This window comes from Tachysurus fulvidraco, chromosome 4 (assembly GCF_022655615.1).
Source record: "Tachysurus fulvidraco isolate hzauxx_2018 chromosome 4, HZAU_PFXX_2.0, whole genome shotgun sequence".
Taxonomy (NCBI): Eukaryota; Metazoa; Chordata; class Actinopteri; order Siluriformes; family Bagridae; genus Tachysurus; species Tachysurus fulvidraco.
Window position 1 is genome coordinate 18,844,517 of NC_062521.1, and position 27,048 is coordinate 18,871,564.

At 36.5% G+C, this 27,048-nt stretch overlaps 3 protein-coding genes and 2 non-coding genes across 8 annotated transcripts; 2 read left to right on the forward strand and 3 right to left on the reverse strand.

Annotated features, from left to right (window-relative positions):
* Positions 1–191: 191 nt before the first annotated feature.
* On the forward strand, positions 192–15,626 carry dtx4b (deltex 4, E3 ubiquitin ligase b). Of its 2 annotated transcripts, none has more exons than XM_027175024.2 (9): positions 192–894; positions 1,121–1,355; positions 7,068–8,139; positions 11,367–11,428; positions 11,631–11,792; positions 12,453–12,514; positions 12,819–13,139; positions 13,216–13,305; positions 13,520–15,626. In XM_027175024.2, the coding sequence occupies exons 1-9, from the start codon at positions 865–867 to the stop codon at positions 13,745–13,747; spliced, it is 2,262 nt and encodes a 753-aa protein (XP_027030825.1). In that variant the 5' UTR covers positions 192–864; the 3' UTR covers positions 13,748–15,626. The 2 variants fall into 2 exon arrangements, with proteins under 2 accessions (XP_027030825.1, XP_027030826.1); XM_027175025.2 differs by having other exon boundaries at positions 194–894; positions 1,141–1,355.
* A 958-nt stretch (positions 15,627–16,584) lies between these two features.
* On the forward strand, positions 16,585–16,657 carry trnak-cuu. The gene has a single exon. It is a non-coding gene; the product is annotated as a tRNA-Lys (tRNA).
* A 404-nt stretch (positions 16,658–17,061) lies between these two features.
* trnay-gua lies at positions 17,062–17,148 on the reverse strand. The gene is given in 2 exon segments: positions 17,062–17,097; positions 17,112–17,148. It is a non-coding gene; the product is annotated as a tRNA-Tyr (tRNA).
* Positions 17,149–19,552: 2,404 nt separating this feature from the next.
* On the reverse strand, positions 19,553–21,640 carry LOC113660961 (ladderlectin-like). Of its 3 annotated transcripts, none has more exons than XM_047812535.1 (9): positions 21,511–21,640; positions 21,270–21,365; positions 21,135–21,179; positions 20,745–20,781; positions 20,601–20,650; positions 20,386–20,477; positions 20,071–20,196; positions 19,889–19,988; positions 19,553–19,757 (listed from the first exon to the last, which is right to left on the reverse strand). In XM_047812535.1, exons 1-9 carry the CDS (start codon positions 21,584–21,586, stop codon positions 19,687–19,689), a joined length of 693 nt encoding a protein of 230 aa, XP_047668491.1. In that variant the 5' UTR covers positions 21,587–21,640; the 3' UTR covers positions 19,553–19,686. The 3 variants fall into 3 exon arrangements, with proteins under 3 accessions (XP_047668491.1, XP_027030628.2, XP_047668492.1); XM_027174827.2 differs by having other exon boundaries at positions 20,601–20,645; positions 20,740–20,781; positions 21,511–21,628; XM_047812536.1 differs by having other exon boundaries at positions 20,601–20,645; positions 20,740–20,781; positions 21,270–21,368; positions 21,515–21,542.
* A 2,031-nt stretch (positions 21,641–23,671) lies between these two features.
* Positions 23,672–25,685, reverse strand: LOC125141048 (ladderlectin-like). Its single transcript, XM_047812537.1, has 9 exons — positions 25,595–25,685; positions 25,408–25,503; positions 25,273–25,317; positions 24,878–24,919; positions 24,739–24,783; positions 24,525–24,616; positions 24,200–24,325; positions 24,020–24,119; positions 23,672–23,886 (listed from the first exon to the last, which is right to left on the reverse strand). Exons 1-9 carry the CDS (start codon positions 25,668–25,670, stop codon positions 23,816–23,818), a joined length of 693 nt encoding a protein of 230 aa, XP_047668493.1. The 5' UTR covers positions 25,671–25,685; the 3' UTR covers positions 23,672–23,815.
* Between the last annotated feature and the right edge of the window lie 1,363 nt (positions 25,686–27,048).

Sequence of the window (27,048 nt, forward strand, 5' to 3'; positions counted from 1 at the left end):
ACGTGATTGGCTAATTAGATGCTTGGATGAACGTGTAAGTGTGCAGGGGTCCCTCATATTGTGCACCTGACGTATGTGTGCTATCACACACACACACACACACACACACACACACACACACACACACACACACACACACACACACACACACACACACACACACACACACACACACACGGTATCATGGTCCATCATTCACACACTTCCATCCCAGCTAAATTATGAGTTTGGGGTTATTGAATTGAATGTCTGAAGTTTTTCCTATATTTCCTGCAGGCTCTCTACTGTACGGTGCTGATTAATCTAAACAGTAAAATTAGGATACAAGTGTCCATGGCTTAATCAGTACTGTCACATGTGTTGTTTATCCCACACTTCGAGAGACTTCGTTTCTCAAAAAAAACAACAAAAAAAACCCAGCTAAACCGGTTTGTCTTATATAGCCTAGGTGTGTAAAGGACTGAAGGCAGGTCGAGTTTATGCAGATGTGTGTCGAGCCGTTGGTGTTTGGTGACATGTTTGTACTCGGTGGGCTGCGAGCTCCCGTGTCATTAATGTAAAAGGGCTGGAGCTTCATCTCGATGCGTTTCCTCCTGTGTCGGTAATGTAAAAGGGCTGGAGCTTCATCTCGATGCGTTTCCTCCTGGTCTATTCAGCGACGCGCCGAGTGGGTTGAGCTAAATGTCAACGCAATTACTTACCAGATACAAGCAACTGCGCTACCGATTAGTCGCTGTGATGGAAGAACAGGAAACCCGAACCGGAGTAAATGTGGATATACACGAATGACTTGGACAAATCGTTTATTATTGACATCACTTAAAGAGCTGTCGCCATGACAATGAGACGGATATTTTTACTCAGATGCTCTTTATCGCCATAAGCTCAGTAAATGTAAGTGAACAAATTCAATCGTTTTGTATTTCTATAAGCGTTTTATAGGACACAGGGTCCATATCGAACAGTGTGTTGCAGTGATTTCGGTTGGCTGAACGTTAAAATGTGTTGAATATGTAGATGTTTGTGTGCTGGCCTGAATTCAGAAGAGTGTGTTTTAGTATCAGAATCAGAAAGAGCTTTATTGCCAGGCATGTTTTCACATGCGAGTAATTTGTTTTAGGATACATTTGATGCTTTCAGGGACATAATGTTGCTGGCCTCGGCCGCGGTGGTATGGGAATGGCTGAACGAACACGGCCGCTGGAGGCCATACAGCCCGGTTGTGTCTCATCACATCGAGACGGTGATCCGAAGCGAATCCCGGGGAGGGAGCGTCGTGTTAGGCCAAGCCGACAGCCGCCTCGCGCCTTATATCATCGACCTACAGTCGATGCATCAGTTCAGGCAGGACACAGGTAAGAGAGATCTCTCAACGAAGGCCTTTTAAACGCTGTATCGTTCCTAATGAGATCATTGGAAAGATGTGGTCTCGTCTCTGAACATTTTACACCTCTCGTACAGTTGAAGATGTTTTCTTGTGTTAGGTTTTTAATGTTGAAGATACTTAAACCCTCGTATACACACTCTTTTCTTTTGTCATGTGTTGCAACAGTTCACTATAGTTGTAGTTCCACACCCTTTCCAGTAAACTGTGTCAGTCTTGACAAGTTGATAGCAGATAACAGAGAAGTTGCAGTGAACCCGCGTTTATTTTGTGTTTAATTTTCGGTCACAGTGGTATTCATTAGGAATTTACTACAGTCCATATTCGTAAAGGTTCTTGTTTACATAGCATCCCTTACGAAGCTATCATGGCTGATTGGCGACAACAGTCATCTCCCAATTGGAAAACAATTCTGACATGCTCATGCTTTGTTTTCACATTAAACTGAACGCTAGTAAACAGTAAATATTCAAAATCTATGAACGTTTGTAAAAACTACCATTTCCCACCTAATATCCAGACCTATAGCTAATTTCTGGAATGTTTGAGTTGCCTTTACTTCAATAACATACATTTATATAAGGCGCTACAGAAGATGAACTAGATCCTATCTTGAAAACTTGACTTGCCCCCCCCCCTCCCTTTTTTTTTCAATTACATGGTTAGGCATGCTAAAAGCACAAGGCACACAGGGTCCATATCTGAACCACAGTCTAGCAGTTAATGGACCCTTTGTCTACCAGGCTAGAGATATTGAAAAATGTGATGCCATAAAACAACTGTTTTTCTTCAAGCTACATTTTTGTCCTTATAGAAGGAGTCTTACTCAAGCAGCTGTTGCTCTTGAGGGAAATCTGACCAGATGAAATGAGTTTCAATAATGCAAGCAGATGAAAAGTAAAAAAAAAAAAAGAATTCAAACTATATAAGCACAGATTTTTTAAAACTGGAATCCTTATCATCATTATATATCATTCACACTACTTTATTTTTGCATGATGGAATATTGGGGGCAATTCTGCATTGAGTTGGGATTTGTTGTGGGAGAGACAGAAAGGCACAGAGGCAGAGAAAGGGAACACAAGTAAGCTTTCGAGTGGGGGTTGGGGAGGCTATAAACATTTGCTAGTGAGGGATAGCTGGAAAAGAAACCATCACCCACTCTTTGTTGAATTGGAGGAACAGATGTGTATGGAGAGCGTGGGACAGAATCTGCAGAGCAAACAGGAGGGGAGAAATTTATCAAGACAGAAAGATTAGCCATAGTGAGCCTACTAATTATGTGATCAGAGGACAACATTGTTTAAAGACAAAAGAAAGATATAACCCATCCCAGATGAAAGAAACTGTCTTATGATCCTGATCATTCCCAAATGAACTATCATTGTGTGTAATTGCTGAAGTGACCCAATGCAGAGAGTGAAGGAAGCAATAATCAAAAATAAATAAATAATAATAGTATAATACATAAATAATAATGTTTTCTTTATGTCTACAATATCTACAAATTACTTTAGCTGTTAAGTATTTTTATAGATAAAAAAACTAATATACAGTCTTTTAAAAATTTGTTTTGTGTGCACAAACACAGTAATTCAGTTCATTCATGTTTATCAATTAATGTTTCCCAAAATAAATACAAAAAACAATAAGAAGAAATGATATGCAAAGAATTTTTCAGAGTGCCTTCTCTGATAATGTTATCCAGGACTTAGTGACACTTAAAGTAAGAAATGAAAAATTTATTTAGGCATGAAAGAGCAATTTTTGTCACCAGTGATTAATATGAATTCTCTCCCATTTCTGTCTTCATTTTAGGTCACAGGGAGTTAGTGTCTTATGAGCGATTATTAATAAAAGAGTCAGAGACATTCAAAACAAGTTTGATTTTAGAAGAAAAGAATACAACAGTAAAGAAATACAATGAAACAACTGAAACCTCATGTACTGAAACACACACACACACACACAGACATGTGCATGCACACGTACTTCAGTCATTTTGAAAGAGCAGGAACATATCTCTGTAACTCTGTTTGGCAAAGAGGTTAAAGATGTGATCCAATTTTGATAGAGCTTATATTATATGCAGCTGGTTGGAACCAGGATCCATGCCAAATTTCAGCTAAATTAGAAAACCGGACCAAACACACACACAAATACAGAATTTTAACTTGAGAGTTTCTCTTGCAAACATGGTCCTGTGAGATGGGCCATTTTCAAGTTGATAAATGGAGGACAAAGACACAGAAGGGGGGAGAAGTGCTATGCAGGGACTGAGAGGGGGTTAGCGGAATAATTTGGAAATGGGGACATAAGAAGAAAACAGAGGGGCTTTAAGTTTCTCCTTCTGATTGCGCAACAGGCTGTATAGAGTTTCAACAGCCCTGGGCCCCGCGTGTTTTCCAATGAAAGCCAGAGATTAATCATGCGTGCGCGCACAGAAAAATTCATGCATGAATATGTGCACACTGACACATGCAAAGCTGGGTTAGGTTTCCTAATTGCTAATCACTTTCATGTGATCTGTTTGAAAAGAGCAGAGAGAATTTGGTTTTCTGCTAACCCATTTACTTTTGTGATCTGGGTTAGATTATTTCTTCTTTAGATACCTTCTCAGCTAAACCCTCCACCCCTATTTACAGTCAAACTTGCCTTTTTTTTGTTGTTTCCTTGCCATATATTGTTTCACACAAGTCATTGTCAAATAGAAAAGAGAAAATAGAAAATAATAGAAGATAGAATCAGAATGTGAACATTGAGTAATGAATTAAGGGAGGAGGGGAACTGGAAGTTTAATATTAATTTCAATGCAAAATTGGTGAACCTGTGAGCATTTATAGTAATTTAGCATTTTGCATAAGGTTTAGAATGTATATTACAGACTTTCTGGTATGCTGGACTGTGTTATTCAACATAATTTATTGTAACACCATAAATTGGTTTCTACCTCTAAGAAATTAGTATTTCTTTTTTTCTGTTATACAGTAGTACTTATTTGGGGATGAAGTATAATTTATTCATAATACCTTGATGACATTGATGTTACTGAGAACTGCTGAATTTATTCTAAAAAAGTATGAATAGACGCACTCAGCCTGCTTGTTCAGGCCAAAAATAACTTCAATCACAAGATGATGTACTTTATCCGTTTATTAGTAATTTTAATAAACTTTATTTGCTTTATTTGCTTGTTAGCTATTGATCTTCCAGCATCTCTCTATTTATTAGGACTTTTTTAAAACTAATTTCAAGCTAGTCTCACTATAACATGCAATTCTTTTTGTAACTCTCTTTTTATCAAAAAATTTAAAATGACCGTCATTTCCAGCAGATTTTTTTATATATCATGACAATTATATTTCTTGAGCAAAATACAGTTCTGGTCTGTTACAGACTCTGTTTGTAAAATATATTAAAATAGATTGTGTAAATCAGTTTCTAGTTAAACCTCAAAGTTGACTGCCTGACTATGTAAGCATTATCAATCATTTATTATATACTCAACAAAAGTAAACTATATTTACTGTACTATATATTCGGCAGACTTTTTCACTTAAGTTGATTGCTGTGAGTATTGGTAACTTTTTATTACAGATATTTCATTCCCTTCTGTGAAAATTGTGTCTTTGTTAGAGCTCTCTGTATGTTTTTCTTCAGCTTCTTTGGTTTTAACTGTGCAATTCACACTTTTTACTGCTTGAATTACAAGAATGTAAAATAAGGGGTTCACACAGTCACCAAGTGAGAAGTGGCTTAGATGAACTGGAGGTCACATAAGCAAGGCGCGTTTCACAATTGAACAGATGGGTGTCTCTGTACACCTGCTTTCAGGCTTTGTCTTGCTTCAGAGGTCCTGGGATCCTGAACCTAATGTCACACTATATGATATACTAAAGCACTGACCTTCTACACACACACTTGATACACATTTATATACAGATGAAGTTTTTCTCCCATTATCACTTAGGGCATATTGTTTGGCATGTGAATGCAGACATAACCATCTGTTGATATAGTTGCATTATCGGTTGGGGTATGGTTGGTTGGTTTGTTTGTTTGTTTGTTTGTTTATTTATTTATTTATTTATTTATTTATTTATTTATTTATTTATAAATGATTTCTTGAATAGACTTTTAAATAGGTCATTATAGTTAATAGTTAGTAATATAATTAATTTAAGTGTCATTAGACAAAGTCTGTTATTTATTGTTCTTTACCACTGTGACTGCCATGTACATTTTACAATTCGTTTTTGAGAAGAGGAACAGTAACAAATGTATTTAAAATAAGAATAGAGATGTTCAAAAGGACAGATATTTTTTTTTTAGCATTTTTTAAATCAAGATCATTCAAATTGAATTGAATTTGTAAATGTATATAATATTGACTTAGTGTCTTTATATGTTTTTAAATGTTAGATGTTAAAATGTTTAAAAAAAATTTTCAATTTTCTTTTGGATGAATATCGAAAGTGAGATGGTGTTTTTGCCATTTCTTTGTACTCTGTTAAGTCCCTTTCAGAACAGGAATGTACTTAATCAGCTTACTGACATGTTGAAGCTGTTCTGTTTTGAGAAATTTGAAATGAATATTTCAAACATCCTGGCAAACTTTTTGAGCATGAGCAATGCTCACAGACAGGTGTGAAAGCTTTGTTTACTATAACAGCAAGCTGCCGGTTGAGGCTCCTAGGACTTTCATTCATTTTCAAGGTTCACCCTTTCCCCAGTGTTGCTGACTCATTTGGTGGAAGAGATATAGGCACATAAGGATCAAGGGAATTCTATTCCATTCATCTGGTAATGAAAGAAAATAAGGTTATCTTACCAAACACAAAGATCACTGCAGAATAGGGTAAAAAAGGGGGTAGGAGGAAGTGATTAGAGTCTAGTCTAGTCTGAACACCTAAACATCTGGAAAGAATGAAATCATAACAGGTCCTTAATCTTAACTAGCAGTTTTAATCTGATCATTTATTAATCAATTGATGCAAGAAAGTGCATAAACATAAAATGTTCAGTGGGGCTAATGGATACTTGTTTTTATTGTGATTCTGTAGGTCCTTAATCTCAGTCCTAGTCAAACATGAACTAGTTTGATCTATTGTGCATACTCCCATACAACCTGTTATTGGAATTTTGCATGACTAGACCAAAACCGGTTTCTCTCTTTTCTTCTTTGAGATAAAAACACTATTTTGTGGTTTAGTAGTTCAACTGTAATAATGTCTTAGAACAATTCAATAATGTGTAACTATATTAGTTACCATATTAACTATAAACATAATGTCCTGATAATTATTAGCTTTTTGGTTAGAAGCTGATGGCTGAGAGCTATATAGATTTATATCATGCTAAATTTTTGTATGGTTGTACTCAGAAAGGTCAATAATTTAAAATAACTTCAGGTCTACTATAATAAGTACCTTTATAGAAAGTTTTGCCTGTGGAATTTTAAATAAATTAGCAATAAACAAATTGTGTGTGTGTGTGTGTGTGTGTTTATATATATATATATATATATATATATATATATATAAAAGTGCAATTTTTTTTGCTAATTAAATTAAAATTCTTAAACATATAGAGCAAAGTAATGAATGTACTACTTAGAATTAATTAATTCAATTTAAAATAAATACAATTACTAAAATCTGACATCTGTTTCTACTTCTTACAGGTACTTTACGGCCGGTACGCAGAAGTTTCTACGACCCAGGTTCAGCACCAGGTCAGGGCTGGCTGTGGGAGTGGGAGAATGATGCAGGTTCTTGGACAACATATGACATGGAGGTGTGCATCGCCCTGCAGGCAGCACGGGATCGCCAACAGCAATGGTTGGATTTGGCACCACTTGGCTTTTGCTACCTTGTGGACTTTCAAAGCATGACTCAGATCAATCAGCAAACCCAGAGACGCCGGCGCATCCAGAGACGCTCAGACATGGCCTATCCACTCGTCTCTGGGCCATTGCCAAAAGCCACCCAAGGATGGGGCTCTGGGCCTGGAGGGGCAGCTGGTGGTGGAGGCACTGCAGGTGGAGGTTCAGCTGGAGCACTTTTGGGAGTTGGAGTTTCTGGCACTAGCACCAGTGAAAATGGTGGTCCACTCTACCCTAGTGGAACACTTCCTATGTCCTCTCTTTCCGCTCCTGGACAGCCTTGTGCCTGCCAACAATGTATGCTTGTCTTGAGTGTGAAAGCAAATGCCATGGCATCTCAAACGCTAGGACGCAGAATGCCCCCCACAAAAGCACTCAGTCCTAAATCCAGTCGAGGGTCACTTCCATATTCTGCTACAACTTCATCCATATCAAATTCATACTCACAAACACTGCCTCATGGGTTGTCCTTGAACCGTTCCCTCTCACAAGATCGCAAGAATGCTGCTGCTTTTGCCCAGTCTTTGTCCATGCTCACCTCTAACACTGCCAGTCTTTCACTGTCATCCAATCGCCCACCTCCTCCATCATTGCCCCCTCCACCACATCCACCAGCATCCCATCAGCAGTCTTTATCCATGCCAAACAACACCACAACATCATCTCTATCAGTGCCAACTGCAACACTCATCACTGTGGCCTCAAGCAGCACGTCATGTTCATCCTCATCATCAGCATCAACAGCTGTTCCACCTCAGCGTTCTGCAGCGTGTGCTGCTCCTTTGCCCCCTCGTGCCAGTCTGGCAGGGCTGAGCCGGCCAGCACTACAAAGAATTGCCATGGCACAATCCCGGGCACTCATCGCCTCTGGGTGAGAAAGGGCTACTTTCTCTTTCTTACAATACTTTGTCTTATTATAATGCACAATATTTTGTATGATACAAAATAGCATCTTATTTATGTAACAATTGAATGTTTTTTGGGGGGGTCCTGGTTGCCAGATTGCAATAATATCACCCGTTGACAGTGCTGAACGTGTCAACGTTAATTACTAATAGTTAGCAGACCGCTTTGTGAAAACTATCTGTTGTATGTTGGATTTCTCTGTAAGTCATTCATTCAATTTGAGGGCATGATTATTTTTTAAATAGTTTGAAATATGTTTAATTTGTTCTTATATTACTTTACAACAACACAAATGCATGGAAAACGGGTTTTTAGAACCTGCTGCTGCTGAAGAAAATTTTTTTGTTATTTTGCTTAAATTTTCTGCATAATTTGAAATCTAGCCCCTGCTCTCAATGTCTTTTCATTGTGTTTAGATGAGTAGTGGCATTGTAAAGCACCATTGTTACAGTGTGACTGTTTCATATTTAGTCATGATGTACGATCGCATGGTTAATACACCATGGTCCTTAATTATGTTATACCTTATATAAAACTACTGTTTTTAGATCAGGCTGTCATCTTGGGCGAATGTTAAACTTTAACACTTAGTTTTCTTGTCACGTATCTTTGGTTAGAGTTTAGAGAACCATGATAATTTTATGGTCTCATATCCCTTTCCTATGATGTTCAGGTGACACTTCTATGGACTATGACATTTCATATTTGTGGATGTCCGTGGACAGACTTGTTGCATGTTAATATCTATACCCCTTATTTGTGTCCGTGTGTGTGAGAGGAAAAAATATTGAGGGAGTGTTTGTTGGCTGCATGTTTATATGTGCACACTTATGCAGTGCAGTGTGGGGGAGTGTGTTTCTCACACTGTTAAATCATCCAGCATGTCACGGCTTGATGACCATCTGGGGACAGAACTGAGCATTTGAACAGTGATGGAATGAAGCTGAAGTAAGCGAAGGGGAAAAACACTAAAAAGAGGATTGTGAACAGAGTCTGGGAGGGGGACTGAATCTCTCTGTCTGCCCACTTCCCACATTTCTGTGTCTTCCTCTCATCTCCACCCACTTCCCAGGCTTTTACCCCACCCCCACTCTCATTGTGTGTTCCTCTAGGGTTTCTATGGAAACCTTTTGTTGGCATGGCAAAGCCTAGTCAGCATTAGCAACACAATGCTGCTTCCATCAAGTGTGTGCATGTGTATGTGAAGGGATGAAAGTGCAATTATTATTCCATTGTACTATATAGTACACCTATTTTGAGTTCTGATTTTTTTGGAAAGCTTTGAGCATGTTACACATGTTTTGGCAGGAGATGTTCAACAGCTGTCTGAATTCTAGTGGAAAGCCAGTAAAATGTAATTGTCTAGAACTTGTGGAATTAAAATAATGGGCAAAAAGTTCAAGGCAATGAAATTGCATAGAAACTTATGTTCGAGCAAAGTAATGAACAGAGAAAGGCCAGAAATGGCCAGACGTAATTAGGAATGGCATTTATTCACATTAATAATAAGTAAACTTTCAAATACATGGAAAGAAACATAGATGATTGATTTGGTTATATAAAAAAAACTAAAAAAACATACAAAAAATTTGCAACCATAGATTAAATATAATTTTTAAACAATTACAAATGGGAAGCACAGAGGAAAATTATTGAGAAATTGGTTGTCTATAGTCTTAGGAAACCTTAATCCATGCTTGTGGTCTAATTAGTTTGATGTTGGTCTTGGTCACTCTTCAGATCTGAACAAACTAGCAAGCAAAGGCTAACCTAAAAAACACAGGCAGTTGTGATAGGTTTAGTATAATTTAATAATTTAATGCTTCCACATTTTCCTTCACACTTGGTAATATAATGAACTATAATATGCTTTCAAACATAACAGGAAATTTTTCAAAACAGGAATTTTGTGATATTTTCGGCTAAAACGGTAGAAAATTAATTGGATACCCATTGTATGGGTGTGTCCGTATGTGTGTATGTGCACACTGAAAAAATTTGTCTCTAAAGTACTCTCTGTCCTCCCCCATCTCTGCAAACAATAAGGCTTATCTAGAACCTCACAGGCGACGACTACAGCTGCCAATGTCTTAAAAAGTCCAAACTGAAGTAAAGGGCTGTTTTTAAATTGATTTAATCAATGTAGATTATGATCATGCTGAAAGATCAATTCATCTGACAGTGTGCTATGGCATAGCTGTGTGTGTGTGTGTGCATGTGAAAGAGAGGTAGTATGCAAGTGTATCTTGTCATATCGAGACACAAGTTTGTTTCTCAAAACAGTTTTGTTTCCCTGATTCAATTGTTAAATGGCTGGATTTGCCCCTTGGTGTTAAGCCTTATGACTTCACGTTAGGTTCGTTCTGACGCTGACATTGAATGTCAGCTAACCACAGGGCTTTGTTTGGTTTCTGCTTTAGATGTTATTAACAATGCTCTATTTGTTAGAGCTATTTCTTTATAAAGTTTTTATATGATCATATGTGAACATTAGCAGCACATAGAATTATGTATTTGACTGTTGTTAACACTGATTCTTAATTTTAATATATATGTATTTTATTTTTAATAACAATCTCTATTCACTCATATTTGTCAAACTAGCTTGTTAGTTGTAATTTGGTTTGATTCACATTTTAGCAAATAGATTTCTGCAGAGGTTGTGAAAACCCTCTTCTCCTTTATTCAGTGATTCATTTATCTGCGATTACATACTGAACATTAATTTTTAGGTCTGAGCTATGATAGGCCTTTAGATATTCTTTGTAAAAGGCTATTTAATTTTTCAATCTCTCTTTGCTTGTGTGTGTGTTAATATTAATTTTTGGATTAGTTTGAGACAGACATACAATCTGTTGCAGATATGATGCTTGTGTGTTGTCAGGGCAGTCAGCAGATGGAAAGTAATGGATTAGGTCTGTAGAAAAGCAGAACACCACAAAAAATGTGAGATCTGCAGAATATAGTAGAAAGAGTGTTTAATATTGTGTTTAAGAAATTCTAGAAATGTGTACTTATACAATAAGTAGTACACTAAAATATATTACAACTGTACCAGTACTGTGCCAGTACAGAAAGTATTACAGAACAGCCACACTCAAAAAAAAATATTCTTTAATTGTCCAAAACCTGGTCTGATTTATGCTGTATATAACTCAGAAATAACTTTTTTAATTTTTTGGTTGCTCTTAGTGTGCCAACAGTGCCAGTGAAGAACCTCAATGGTTCCAGTCCCATCCATCCAGCTTTAGCAGGTAAGGCTGTAAAAATATGCATCTTTTATGAGTATGTTTGAGTACATATATAGACTGGGAACTTTGGTGTAACTGTGTTAGATGTTATTTGGTAATTTCCATTATGCATATGGTCATAATTTTGCATTATAATGCATTGTGTAACCACATATAGTTACACTGCTCATGTATGTATTCACATGTACTCATGTATATATTACAGGAATCACAGGTATTCTGATGAGTGCAGCGGGGCTGCCTGTTTGTTTGACTCGTCCTCCAAAACTGGTGCTGCATCCACCTCCCGTCAGCAAAAGTGACATCAAGCCAATCCCCGGACTTGGACACTGCTGCCGGAAAACCACCAAAAAACAGGCTCGCAAAGGTATCTGCAAATACACACAGATTAAAACATTGTGTATGTAACTATAAACTAATATTATTTATGTGTTAAGGCTCACTAAAGCACTATTCGGACGGGACTAGTTTTACGTGGGGACGTGGGGGTAAAGTAATTATTACCAGAGCTTCTCTGTGATTTTAGTCCCGTCCGAATGTGCCATCTCGGTAAACATTACGGACAATGTCAGTAAAGATTACGGCGACATTTACCTTCTGTAAAAAGGTCCGGAAAAATTACCTCAGGTAATACAAATCCCGTCCGAAAAGACCCGCTGTAAATATGTACGGTAAAATTCCGTCATTTCCTGTTTAAAAGTAGTTTTGGCGCGTTTTGCAAGCATGGAGGCGCTTGAAACAGGAAGCAACTTCATACGCACATGACGACAAGGAGGTTACTGTTGTGCGTAAAGTGAGTTACCCCTCCCACTTCTGCTAGTTTTACTGAGATGTCTTGTCCCGTGCGAATTGGCCAATTAATATTACAGACGTCCTGAGGTAAAATTGCATTACTCCACGTCCCCACGTAAAACTAGTCCCGTCCGAATAGTGCTTAAGACTCATGACTCATATCCTTCATGAGTGTAAAATATAAATTGTTAATTTTTCTACCTAAATATACATTCAAAGTTTTTCTTCTTCTTAGGCAAGACTCCAGAGGAGGTAGTGAAGAGATACCTACAGAAAGTCAGGAATCCTCCTGAAGAGGTATGACACATCATTCTCTCACACTTTCTTTGCTCTTCTGGTGTATTCTAGTATTGAACTTTTGAATAAATCACATAAAACTTACCACGTTTTCCTTAGAAGGGTGAGTTGATCAAATTTGGGCTCATAATTTCACCTTTATCACACACTACAGAGGATAGAGATAATATTAACCTTGTGTAAATGTTGTAAACCTTGTGTTCTTGAACCTCTTAAATTTGAATAAAGTGTCAGGAGTGTATAAATGCAATGACGTATAGCTTTTAATTAATAAATTAAAGAAATTAACTGGTTCCAATCCCAGGACTGCACTATCTGTATGGAACCTTTGGCTGGCCCCTCTGGTTATAAAGGTCCAGGTGTGGGTGCTGTATCCCGTGCAGAGTCAGTGGGTCGACTGACACAGTGTGGCCACCAGTACCATCTACAGTGCCTGGTAGCAATGTACAACAATGGGAACAAAGATGGCAGCTTGCAGTGCCCCACATGCAAGACGATCTATGGTGTGAAGACTGGCAACCAGCCACCTGGGAAGATGGAATACCATGTCATTCCTCACTCACTCCCTGGACACCCCGACTGCAAATCTATTCGCATAATATACAACATACCACCTGGCATACAGGTAACGTATATTCATGTAAAATTTGACCAAAAATTTTTTTCTGCTATATGTATGTTTATTTTTTTTGTTGTTGAAGGGTTCTGAGCACCCAAACCAAGGGAAACCTTTCACAGCAAGGGGATTTCCACGCCACTGCTACCTTCCAGACAGTGAGAAAGGAAGGAAGGTATTTAGTTTTTTTTTTATTCTCTTAACAGTTGCAATTAAGCACCTGTGCTCACATGTGCGTGCATGTGCGTGTGTATGTATATACATGTATCATGTTTTGTTGGTTTGTTTTGCTGTTAATAGTAATTGACTATGTATCACAACAGTCTAAAACAGTCTTCTGCATTCTGTAACAGTACATTATGACTAAAGTTATTCATTTGTATACATAGGTTTTGAGACTTTTATTGGTAGCATGGGACAGGAGGCTGATCTTCTCAGTGGGTACATCTAGCACCACGGGCGAGTCAGACACAGTTATCTGGAATGAAATCCACCATAAAACTGAGTTTGGCTCCAACCTCACAGGCCATGGCTACCCTGACCCTGGCTACCTGGACAATGTTTTGGAGGAACTAAAGGCCCAAGGCATGACAGAGGAAGATGGACAACAGCTGTGAAGAACAGAAATGGCAAGGAAAGAGTATAGAATTCAAACAAAGGCCTGAACTATATAAAGTGGACATGAAATAAATGAGGAGGATAACTAGACACCTAGGCCTTTTTGTTGGGTTTTGGGAAAAGCAATTTCTGAGACACAAAGTGTGTGCGTGTGCAAGCATGTGCATTCAAGTGGGAGATTGTTTTTTTAATTAACTGGGGTGGGCGTTTAAGAACTGACATGACCTTTTCTCAGTTGTGGACCAAATGTTACACATACATGATTGAGGGCTGTGGTTTGACTAAATCAGGCATTAGTGGCGCTCTAATTTGTTGATTGATACTGATCAATAAATTTGCAGCACTAATGCCAATAATCTTAGAAAAGAGTGTTGTAAGAAAGAAAATGAAAAAAGATCAGCAACAGAAGGAAAATAAGAAAGTAGACTGGACAGAGGGTTTGAAAATGGACAGGAAGGTTAACTTGTGGTAGGGAGCTTAAGAAGAAGAATGATAATAAGAATGGCCAAAGAATGTAGTTTTAATTTCATAAAGTAATAAATTAGGTACCTGTTTTGGTAGAGATATAGTAAAGGTGTGTGCTCACTTGTGCGAAGTTGAGAGGAAAGCCTTGTGCCCTCAAAAATATTTTTTTTAAAAACATTCCTTATTATGACCATTTCATATGATTGAGTTATTTAACCTGAGACCTGAGTGCTTAACTTGTATCATGATTGCTGTTATCATGTAATACCATTCCATGTGTTAGAAATTATTTTGTATAATTGTATCATGTAATGCATTATTTTTTTAAATGTCATCGATAATAATACATGGGTGTGGCTCTGTTGAGTGTTGAGTCTGTCAAACTACCCTGTCAAAGAGCTGTAAACACCTACGGTGTAGTTTCTGTAGTATAAGAGAATGCTTAGCGTGGACTGAAAAGTGACTGAAAAGATTTTTGTTGGTATTGATTTTAAAAATCAAATGTCCTTTTCAGTCCAGGTTTACACATATTCTTGTTAGCCCTAATTTCTTCATATCAAATATATATCAATGCCTCATTAAGGTATTGGGTATGGTTAAAATGTCCTGGCTTTTCATAGTGATACAGTGTTAAAGGACAAAGTTTCATATGATAAAGCACATTGGAAGACTTTATTGTGTTCAATGTTTTTATAGTAGAAGAGTCCTAGTCCATTATGAGGGAAGAATGGAAGGTCAAATCAACTTTAGCAGCAGAAAACAACAATAGATAGTTCAAAACAGTAATACACTAAATTTCCAAAAGTATGTTGACAGCTGACCATCACACACATTGGGTGTTCTCTAAACTGCTGCCAAAAAAGCTGGAATTGTCTAGAATGTTTTTGTATGCTGTAGCATTATGATTTCCCCTCCCTGGAACCCAAGGACACAGATCTGTTCCATCATGATTGTGCCCCTGTTCTTAAAGCAAAGTCCATAAAGACTTGGTGTAGAAGAACTTGAGAGGACTGTGCAGAGTCCCGACCTTAACACCACTGAAAACAATTATGATGAATTGGAATGCCAACTGCACAAACCCCCTCAGTTAAAACCTTTTTTGACCCACCCTAATTCTCCTGTGGGTGAATGAGCACAAATCCCTAAAGCCACGCTCCAAGATCTACTGGAAAGCTTTCCTAAAAGAGTGGAGGCTGTTATAACAGCAAAATGGCAGTAGGGTTTGTTAATCACTCTTAATTTCCATAGATTTTGAATTGGCATGTATTTTGACAGATGCAAATCTGGACACCCTTAAATTTCATATTTAAACCTGTTTTCTAGATTCAACTCTGAATTGGTGGGATCTGTTTGCAGTTTAATTCAAGTGTGGCATCAGAGGTGATTCAGATTAAAAGATGAATTTGGATTTTTTTTTTTGTGTCTGCCTTCAAATCTGTGTTGCACTGCCTTTGATACCCTCCCTGTCTGTTGTCCAGTTTGTGTGTTCAGTCATTAACTGATCTGTTCTGTCTTTGACTTGAGTGTGTGCCATAATTGTATCCCTGTAAGAGTGAAAAAATGCATGTGTGAGCACAGGTGTCAACTGTATGCATGCATTTGTGCTTGATTGTGTTTGTATGTGTGTATGTTGTGTGATCTGACCAAATTTATGGTACACTTTTCTTATTTTCTGCATGCTTTTCTTTCCAGTACATATTTAGTGCATTAGTGCCTGCGTTTCTTTATTTTTTCCCCATTTCAAATATTTCACATCTTAAGGTACTAGGTTACATAACTCACCAGTCTTTCTAAAGTGTACAGAAATCCTCTGTATTTGTCAATGTCTTTCCTTTATGAAAAGGAACCTAAATGTAGATTTTTCTGATTGTGTAAAACGTCATATTTTCTGAGTCAGCTTCTCCTTTTCATTAACATCTAAACAAAAGAAGTATTGAATGATTCAGTCTTGTTTCGGGAGATCTATGCGAAATGGATATTAACCTTTTTTATTGTATTTTCTGGACTGCCAGAAGTTTGGATAAAGACATGATCAAAACAACAAAATATATGTATATAGTAATAGGGGGTGTAAATACAACAATTTGAGGTATGGTATTAAATGAAAAAAAAAATAAAATAAAGAATGGGTAATAGTTGATTGACTTCTATTATTACATCTTTATAATAAACACACTGCTTTGCCATAACAAACCAATGAAAGTTGACGAGGAATCGATTATCTCATTACAATGGCACGTCATGAGGTAGACTATATTAGGCAATAAGTATGCAGTTGCTTCTTGAATTTAATGTATGGATATTTGAAGTGTGGGCCAAGTTATGTTGAATAGCAAGTATTGAAGAGGTGTTTAGCCCCCTGCAATTGTCAGCCCGGCTAGCTCAGTCGGTAGAGCATGAGACTCTTAATCTCAGGGTCGTGGGTTCGAGCCCCACGTTGGGCGCTGAAATTTTTCCTTATATATCAAATATATAATGAGACTTCGTCAGCCGTTTTTTATATATGCATACATTATATCAAATTATATAAACACCGTTTTGAAGCTAACCCTTTCCACGAATTATAGAACGCGTCAAAACACCCAAATACACCAAACATATTTATGTGACAAGTTATGGCACTTATGTAGCACTGCGTACATATGTTTGTTAGCGCCGTAAAATTAATCACGGACTCTTAAGTTTAACGAAGGCGAGCATTAATGTTTTGCAGAACTTGAGAGCACCTAGTGAAATTAAATTATAATGAAATTAAAATCCGGTTTAAATCAAGACAATGTGAATTACGTATTTTGTACAGTTTCACAGAAACGTCACGTTTCGGTTCCCAGTGCTTAAAAACTCCTTTTCCTTCGAGCCGGATTCGAACCAGCGACCTAAGGATTTCAGTGTAAACCGCTACAGTCCTCCGCTCTACCAACTGAGCTATCGAAGGGCTACGGAAATAGTGATACAAAATTGTAAAGGAAGGTTTTATATACGTCTGCGCCCTCTAGTGGATACAAATAATAATCTGTTTTAATGTAATACTAGAGGGCGCAAACTCCAACCGTGTCACTAATTACAGTTGTTTTCAGTCGCTAACAAGCGTTTGTCCAAACAGTTGTCACATTTTCAAAACTCTAAACACAATTAGCACAGCATCAGTCTTTTGTGGCCATACCTTTCACACATTTCATGTCCTTTTCACACAATATGCAATCAGTGAACACATTTCCACAATGCTTACATTTTCTTAACAGACAAGCTATACCTCCCAACAAAATTATGGATTGTTTTTGTAATATTCACGAATGTTAACACACAACATCCCACAATAGCCAAAACAATATTCCAAACCTTAGATACAGTATAAAAACCTCTGCTTCTGCAATGATATCAGTTCAAAAACAATATATCTCAGCTGATAATCAACAAACAATCACCTCCATTATTCTCATCTTTCAACAAACCAACAGGTAAGTATTGCATTTTACATGAAATGTTTCTATTCTCAGTTGATATGACAATAAGGTCATACAGAAATGCATATGTTGATTTTTCCCCCTCTAAAGAATGCAACATCTTCCACCCTCTGGGGGAAGAGGAAAGATCCTCAATAATGATCAAGAGCTTGCCATTGTAGAAATGGTTGTTGCAAATAATGCAATAAAACTGCATGAAATTAAAACTAGAATTGTGGAGGACCATGAGATATTTGGCAATATAGAAAGCATCAGCCTCACAACCATTAGACGGACATTGTCCAAACACAGAGTGCGGATGAAGCAGCTCTACACTGTTCCCTTTGAGAGGAACAGTGAGAGAGTCAAGGAACTACGACGACAATATGTCCAGGTATAGTGTATATTCAATTCAATGTCCAGTTCTATAAGCTTTGCACTTTGCAAGTAGGAAACCTACACAGTAATAGGTTACAGTACAGTATGGTATACAGTAATGACATGATATACATAAACTTTGTTTCAGAGAGTTATGGAATTGAAGGCCAACCAGGCCCTTCATGTATTCATTTACTGTACTTAGATGAGGCAGGATTCAATCTATCCAAAAGGCGTCGACGTGGACGAAATATAATTGGAAAAAGGGCCACAGTTGATGTGCCAGGACAGAGAGGGGCAGACATTACCATGTGTGCAGCAATGGCAAATGCAGGATTACTCCTTCACAGATGTCAGTTTGGACTCTATAATACCGAACGCCTCCTTGCCTCTCTCAATGATCTCCACCAGCGCCTGGTACCAGAGCAGGATCAGGAGGGTGAAAACATGAGGACATTTGTAATTACCTGAGACAAAGTTGCTTTCCATCATTCGCAAGCAATAACAGCATGGTTTGAAGTCCACCCAATTCTGGTAAGTCTCTTCCTTCCACCCTATTCACCTTTCCTCAACCCCATAGAGGAGTTCTTTTCTACATGGAGGTGGAAGGTTTATGACCATCAGCCACATGACCAGATGTCCCTCCTTGAAGCCATGGATGCTGGCTGCAGGGACATCACAATTCAAGATTGCCAAGGGTGCATCCGACATACTGTACCAAGCGGTTTTAACCCAGGTGCATCGCCTTGGATGATATCAGATGTGATGTTGACGAAAACATGTGGCCTAACCCTGAAGATCGCAGGGATTAGATACACTAATTTTGTGATATTTTTAGTTCCCCCCTTCTTATCTGGGCTTTTTGCTGTTTTGTTTTTTGTTTTTCAGAATGCTCTTATATATGATATTTTGTTCACTGTAAGCAATAGTGTAAAACTTTTTCTGTTCTATTATATTGTGTTTCTACTGTACCTCCTTTAGTACAAAGTAAAGAAAAAAATAACTGATTTGCTTTTTACTGGAATGCATTTGAATGTGAACATTACTGTACATATGGACATACAGTTCCCAACTAAGACATTTTGTGTAAAAGGTGGATTGCATGTTACCTGAAACGTAAAAGTCTATGCAGTTTTTCTAATGTCAACAATAGCCAGTATTTTGAAACCTGGTGTACTTTGATTGACTGCATATACCTTGTGAAGTGAAAACAAGTGTTATTCTTTGAAAGAATAATTTCATTTTGAGTCAGATTTCCAGTGTTTCGGTAAAGTTAGTGTGTGCAGAGAAAGATGTGTTCTGTTTTGAAATGGAGAGTTAGTATATATTTAACAAAATGTGTTTTTGAAAGGAAAATTATCAATTTGGCCAATTGTGTTTTATAGGTGTGAGTCTGTGTTAAGAGTTTAGAAAAATTATCTTAAGTATAGGTAAGCGCTTGTTAGCGATTGAAAAAAACTGTAAGTGACAAAAAAATTCACTTTCATGTTCTCAATACAAATGAAAAATTATTTTAGATTAGATTAGATTCAACTTTATTGTCATTGTGCAAGGTACATGTACAGAGCCAATGAAATGCAGTCATAATGTAGAATGTAGTCAAATTTACTCATAATGATAGCATCAACATTTTGGACAATTACCCATGTCCTTTAACATGTATTTAAGTCAATAGCACAGATGTATGGATATCCAATTCCACAGTTAGTGTTGGACCAGCCAACTGAAAAAAAGGTGAAAATACAAAGTTTAAAAATACATTTAATCTGAACGAAAGCAGACAATAATTGATAGAAGGGTATGAGTATATCTGAATGAGCGTAGATATGTAAATCAACAGAAAATAAATATTACCGTTGTTCCTCATGACAGCACATGGGTAGCTGGACACACTGCTCAGTGAGTACCAGTTGGTGTAGTAGAACCGAGCTGTGTCAACCCATAGCCATGATCCCTACAGAATAGACAGTCATATGAAAAATTTTATTGCAATTCAGATGCCAATCAGAGCCAATTGTAATATACGAGTGTGTTACCTGGAAGTTGTAAGCACCAATCCAAGCATGTGAAAAACCAGCCATTTCAAGCAAATTCTGCAGGAATTTATGTTCTGCAATGTTGCGAACAGATGCCAATCGTGACTGTTCAGCTGCACACCGTGCCTACAAGAAAGAAAAGAAAGAAAGAAAGAAAGAAACCCTATAAATGATCAGAGATTCTTCGTACAAAACATTTCCTTTTTTAACTTTCTTCGCCACTTCTTCCCTTACTTTACATCCACTGCAACTTAAAATTTCTATTCTTATTCTGCCATTTTTCATTTTAGAATGATATTTACTGTTGATATTTACCTCAGCATTGAGCCAGGAGACACTTGATCTCATGAGTCGAAAGCAGCGTGATTCATATTTAATCCATCCAGGTGGACAGAAGCCAAACTTAACTGTGAACAATAATACACATTTGTGTTCCAATCATACTTGAATTTTTATTCTTTTAATACAATTTACAATTAAAAAAACATTGGTTGTTTGGACCTTTTAATGAACATGGTTAATAAAATTACCTTCAGCAGCAGCATCTGCTTTGAGAGCTTCCTCCTTATCCTCATCTGCAAACACAAGTGATAATGCATTACTACAATCTTGTTTATGGATCATCCCAACCACAGATGTCCTTATAGAAAAAAGCACCAATATACTGACCTGCATCAACCAACTGCTCAACAGCCAGTTCAGTTGTTACCTCTAGAAGAATTAAAAAACAAATCATATAACATAGCTGAAAACTTAAATATCTTCTTAAAAAAATAATCATATGTTTACAAAAGCATAAATGAATACATGAATAGATTTTGAAAACACATTTATTTCTTTTTCAAGAAAATAGCAGAAGCTTCCACTGTTATTGTTATTGTACTGATACTACTACTACTACTACTACTACTACTACTACTACTACTACTACTACTACTACTACTACTGCTACTACTACTAGTACTACTACTACTACTACTACTACTACTAATGTTATACAGATGTAATAAGTAATACAGATGTTTCATTATGTCCCAGAAAGTTCACTGCTGGTGGTCACTAACCTGGAAGTTTCTGATCCTGTTCATGTCCAGTCTCAATTGCTTCAGCTGCAAAAATATCAAGTACAAACAACATTACACAAGTCACAATGATTGATAAAAATCACCACTTTACAATCAGTGTTTCTTGCTGCTTACCTGTGGCAGTCCTCAGTGTAAAGGCAGCACACAGCAGCACAAACACAATCCAAACCTTCATGATGATAAAGATGATAATGATGATGATGACTGCAACTACATGGGAAAATAAATAAATAAATAAATAATTCTAAATCTGATCTAAATCAACTCCAGTTCAACATGCAGTAAGTTTTTCATGCAGCATAGCTTAGAATGAAAACACATTTCAATGACAATAAGAAAGAGAATGTGAATGTACCTATTTTTTTGGTCTCAGCTTGTATGTCTGAGAGAAATTGAGAGTAATCTGTTGAATGACATTCCCAATGTGCCATTTATACCAGTCCATCCCATATGTTTTACTCAATATACCAGGAAATGTCAGTCCATGACCATGTTCCTGTTACTCTTTTACGGTTTGCCGTAATTACAGTGATAAAACCTGATCATAGATCCTGATCAAGGTGTTAGATAGATAATGAGTGTCTATGTTGAAATTTAGGGTACACTGTGATTTAGTAAACTACCAAAAAACCTACACGCAGATGATAAGAACTGGTTCATGCTATTATTGTGCAATAAAACTGGCCTGAAGATGACTGGAGTTCAAATGTAAATCACCTACAGGAAGCTGTCTCAAAATGATTTCTGTAAGTTGTATAATATTGTCATTAATGATTTACTCTAATTTCTAATTTTTATAGTTCCAGTTACTGTACATTGTTAAACAATAATACAAATACATTAAAAAAAAAGATATATTTAAATAAACATTTTCATACTTTCTAATTAATTATTTTTACTTTTTTTGGTCATCAAAAGTAAAAAGAACATACACTATAATACAAAAATGAGTAAGTCTCTATCTTTGAATACATTTATGATATTTGAGGCTTCGCTTGAACCTAGAATTAGAATCCTGCATTTGACAGGGTTGAGAGCAGAAAAAACAAACAAAAAAAAAACCTATTGATCACCACTCAAAAGTAGATTCAGCTAGATTTTCAACTATGCACATGAATTTTTCTAGGAAAAAGATACACACTAAATCTATCACATACACTTTAACCTGAGAACTATCGAAAGGCTATGAACATTGTAATTTATAAATAATATAAATAATTATGTAAACAAAAGTATAAAAGTCTATATATTATTATGTTGCGGCTGTACTACTGTTTAAGAGCTGGATTGTGTTTTGAAGTCAATAAACCATGGCGTTTGCGCCCTCTAGCGGATACAAATAAAAATCTGTTTTAATGTAATACCATGATCCGTTAGATGGCGCAAACTCCAACCGTGTCACTAATTAAATATATTTTTGTTACATATTTCTTATTCTTTCTCTCTATTATAATTACTAAACAGGCACATAGAATAAATCTACTAAATTCCATAATTAATATAAATATATTGCACTCTATTTCATTCTAGTGCTGCTAGATCATCTTTCCACCCTAATCGAATATAACAAAAACAATCCTATATTTGTATGTAACAGCAAAATGAACTAGGCGTCAAAACGCACATCAATAAGCAGCAGCAATGACACTATGAACTATTTCAATGAAAAATATGAGAATATTAGGCAAAATAATTCAGATTATCTATTTAAACCCTAACAATATGATAGATAATGCTGCAGATAATAATATTACTGTTTCTGATCAGATCATCTAGAATGTTTTACTCCTCTTTGAGGGTCTGATTAAATTTCACTAATTTGCTCCTTTGTTTGGGTCTTGATCAGTGAACATTTAAAGACTTTAGCAGGAAGCAATTAGTGTTAAGTCTATAATAAATTCAGAAATTACGCTGAACTATTAGTTCTTTAGTGAAAGTGACATACGGCTAAGTATGGTGACCCATACTCAGAATTCGTTCCCTGCATTTGACCCATCCAAAGTGCACACACACACCGTGAACACACACCTGGAGCAGTGGGCAGCCATTTATGCTGCGGCGCCCGGGGAGCAGTTGGGGGGTTCGGTGCCTTGCTCAAGGGCACCTTAGTTGTGGCCGGCCTGAGACTCGAACCCACAACCTTAGGATTACGATTCAGACTCTCTATACATTAAGCCACGACTTGACTTGAATTATTATGACTTGATTTATTATGAACTTGGATTATGCACTTGGCTGCATAATTCCACTTGACTACAAACTGTTGTAGAAAGGAATTTTATTCTGAGCCTGTTTCCTCTCAAGGTTTCTTCCTTCATCTCAGAGAGTTTTTCCTTTCCACTGGCACCTCAGACTTACTCATTATTGATAGATGTTAGAGATAAATAGTAACTTAATTTTAAAATTTTTATTCTTCTGTAAAGCTGCTTTAAGACAATTGTCAATTGTTTAAAGTGCTACAGAAATAAACTGAATTGAATCTTTGCCTTTTACACAAAATTAGAAATAAACAAGTATTGACAGTAGGATCATTCTTTTATTCATTTGATTTATTTTATTAAGTGACAAACATTCATTTCGTGTTCTCAATACAAATGAAAAATTATTTTACTCATAATGCTTATCAGCATCAACATTTTGGACAATTACCCATGTCCTTTTTAACATGTATTTAAGTCAATAGCACAGATGTATGGATATCCACTTCCACAGTTAGTGTTGGACCAGCCAACTGAAATAAAGGTGAAAATACAAAGTTTAAAAATACATTTAATCTGAATGAAAGCAGACAGAATATCTGATAGAAGGGTATGAGTATATCTGAATGAGCGTAGATATGTCAATCAACAGAAAATAAATATTACCATTGTTCCTCATGACAGCACATGGGTAGCTGGACACACTGCTCAGTGAGTACCAGTTGGTGTAGTAGAATCGAGCTGTGTCAACCCATAGCCATGATCCCTACACAATAGACAATCATATGAAAACATTTAATGCAATTCAGATGCCAATCAGAGCCAATTGAAATATATGAGTGTTACCTGGAAGTTGTAAGCACCAATCCAAGCATGTGAAAAACCAGCCATTTCTAGCAAATTCTGCAGGAATTTATGTTCTGCAATGTTGCGAACAGATGCCAATCGTGACTGTTCAGCTGCACACTGTGCCTACAAGAAAGAAAAAAGAAAGAAAGAAAGAAAGAAAGAAAGAAATCCTATAAATGATCAGAGATTGTTCGTACAAAACATTTCCTTTTTTAACTTTCTTCGCCACTTCTTCCCTTACTTTACATCCACTGCAACTTAAAATTTCTATTCTTATTCTGCCATTTTTCATTTTAGAATGATATTTGCTGTTGATATTTACCTCAGCATTGAGCCAGGAGACACTTGATCTCATGAGTCGAAAGCAGCGTGATTCATATTTAATCCATCCAGGTGGACAGAAGCCAAACTTAACTGTGAACAATAATACACATTTTTATTCCAATCATACTTGAATTTTTATTCGTTTAATACAATTTACAATTAGAAAACATTGGTTGTTTGGACCTTTTAATGAACTTGGTTAATAAAATTACCTTCAGCAGCAGCATCTGCTTTGAGAGCTTCCTCCTTATCCTCATCTGCAAACACAAGTGATAATGCATTACTACAATCTTGTTAATGGATCATCCCAACCACAGATGTCCTTATAGAAAAAAGCACCAATATACTGACCTGCATCAACCAACTGCTCAACAGCCAGTTCAGTTGTTACCTCTAGAAGAATTAAAAAAAAAAATCATATAACATAGCTGAAAACTTAAATATCTTCTTAAAAAATATCATATGTTTACAAAAGCATAAATGAATACATGAATAGATTTTGAAAACACATTTATTTTCTTTTTCAAGAAAATAACAGAAGCTTCCACTGCTATTGTTATTGTACTGATACTACTACTACTACTACTACTACTACTACTACTACTACTACTACTACTGCTACTACTACTACTACTACTACTACTACTACTACTACTACTACTACTACTACTAATGTTATACAGATGTAATAAGTAATACAGATGTTTCATTACATCCCAGAAAGTTCACTGCTGGTGGTCACTAACCTGAAAGTTTCTGATCCTGTTCATGTCCAGTCTCAATTGCTGCAGCTGCAAAAATATCAAGTACAAACAACATTACACAAGTCACAATGATTGATAAAAATCACCACTTTACAATCAGTGTTTCTTGCTGCTTACCTGTGGCAGTCCTCAGTGTAAAGGCAGCACACAGCAGCACACACACAATACAAACCTTCATGATGATAAAGATGATGATGATGATGATGACTGCAACTACATGGGAAAATAAATAAATAAATAAATCTAAATTTGATCTGAATGAAAACACATTTCAATGACAATAAGAAAGAGAATGTGAATGTACCTATTTTTTTGGTCTCAGCTTGTATGTCTGAGAGAAATTGAAAGTAATCTGTTGAATGACATTCCCAATGTGCCATTTATACCAGTCCATCCCATATGTTTTACTCAATATACCAGGAAATGTCAGTCCATGACCATGTTCCTGTTACTCTTTTACGGTTTGCCATAATTACAGTGATAAAACCTGATCATAGATCCTGATCAAGGTATTAGATACTGTAGATAATGAGTGTCTATGTTAAAATTTAGGATACACTGTGATTTAGTAAACTACCAAAAAAACCTACACACAGATGATAAGAACTGGTTCATGCTATTATTGTACAATAAAACTGGCCTGAAGATGACTGGAGTTCAAATGTAAATCACCTACAGGAAGCTGTCTTTTTCAATAAGTTGTATAATATTGTCATTAATGATTTACTCTAATTTCTAATCTTTATATTTCCAGGTACTGTACATTGTTAAACAATAATACAAATACATTTAAAAGATATATATATATTTAAATAATCATTTTCATACTTTCCAATTAATTATTTTTACTTTTTTTGGTCTTCAAACGTAAAAAGAACATACACTATAATACAAAAATTAGTAAGTCTCTATCTTTGAATACACTTATGAATTCAACCCATGTATTTGTTTTAGTATTTTTCATGCAATAAATATTTTCTCGTTATCATGACATACAAATAACAAAAGACAATTTTTATAAGGCAAGACAAAGGTTTCTGTTGTATATCATGTTAGGACCTACTAGGACTTCCATATGAATTTATGTATAATATGCCAAGGTTCCACTCTTTTAGAAGTACTTAAACCTCTGGATGAACAAGTATGAAGGCTGTAGTCATTTTTCCCACCTGGTTTCTTAAGGTTTTGTGAATAACCATAACTCCAGGATCTCCAGGCATTTTTCTATCCCTAAATTTTATTTTCCACTTTACTCCTTTGCCTGACAGTTGATCAAGTGTAAACTCAAACTTATGGTGACTGATAAAACAACCATTGTTTTTGGAGGACTTCACCAGCCCTATTCTATGTGCACGACATCAAGATTCTGTCCATGATGCAAGAAAACTGTGGTGTCACTCAACCAACCAACAGTTTGGACACACCTGCTCATACTGTAGGGAGGCTTTTTGTCGTATGTTCTAATTTACAATAAAAATTAGGAATATTTAAAATTAAATGTTTTGCACAGTCTTGCCATTTAGTCAACCGGTTTTGTCGTGCTTCCGGTGCATTTTAGGGTGGAGTATAAAGTCTTTCTCTTTGTGTTCAAGGCCATCAATGGTCTGGCCCCGGCCTACCTCACAGAATTAATAAAGGTCTACCAACCAGCCAGATCTCTCCGCTCCTCTGGACATACCTCTCTGGTCACTCCCAAATACAAATATGAGAAGTTTGGAGGCCGGTCATTTTCCATCAAGGGACCAAAGCTGTGGAACG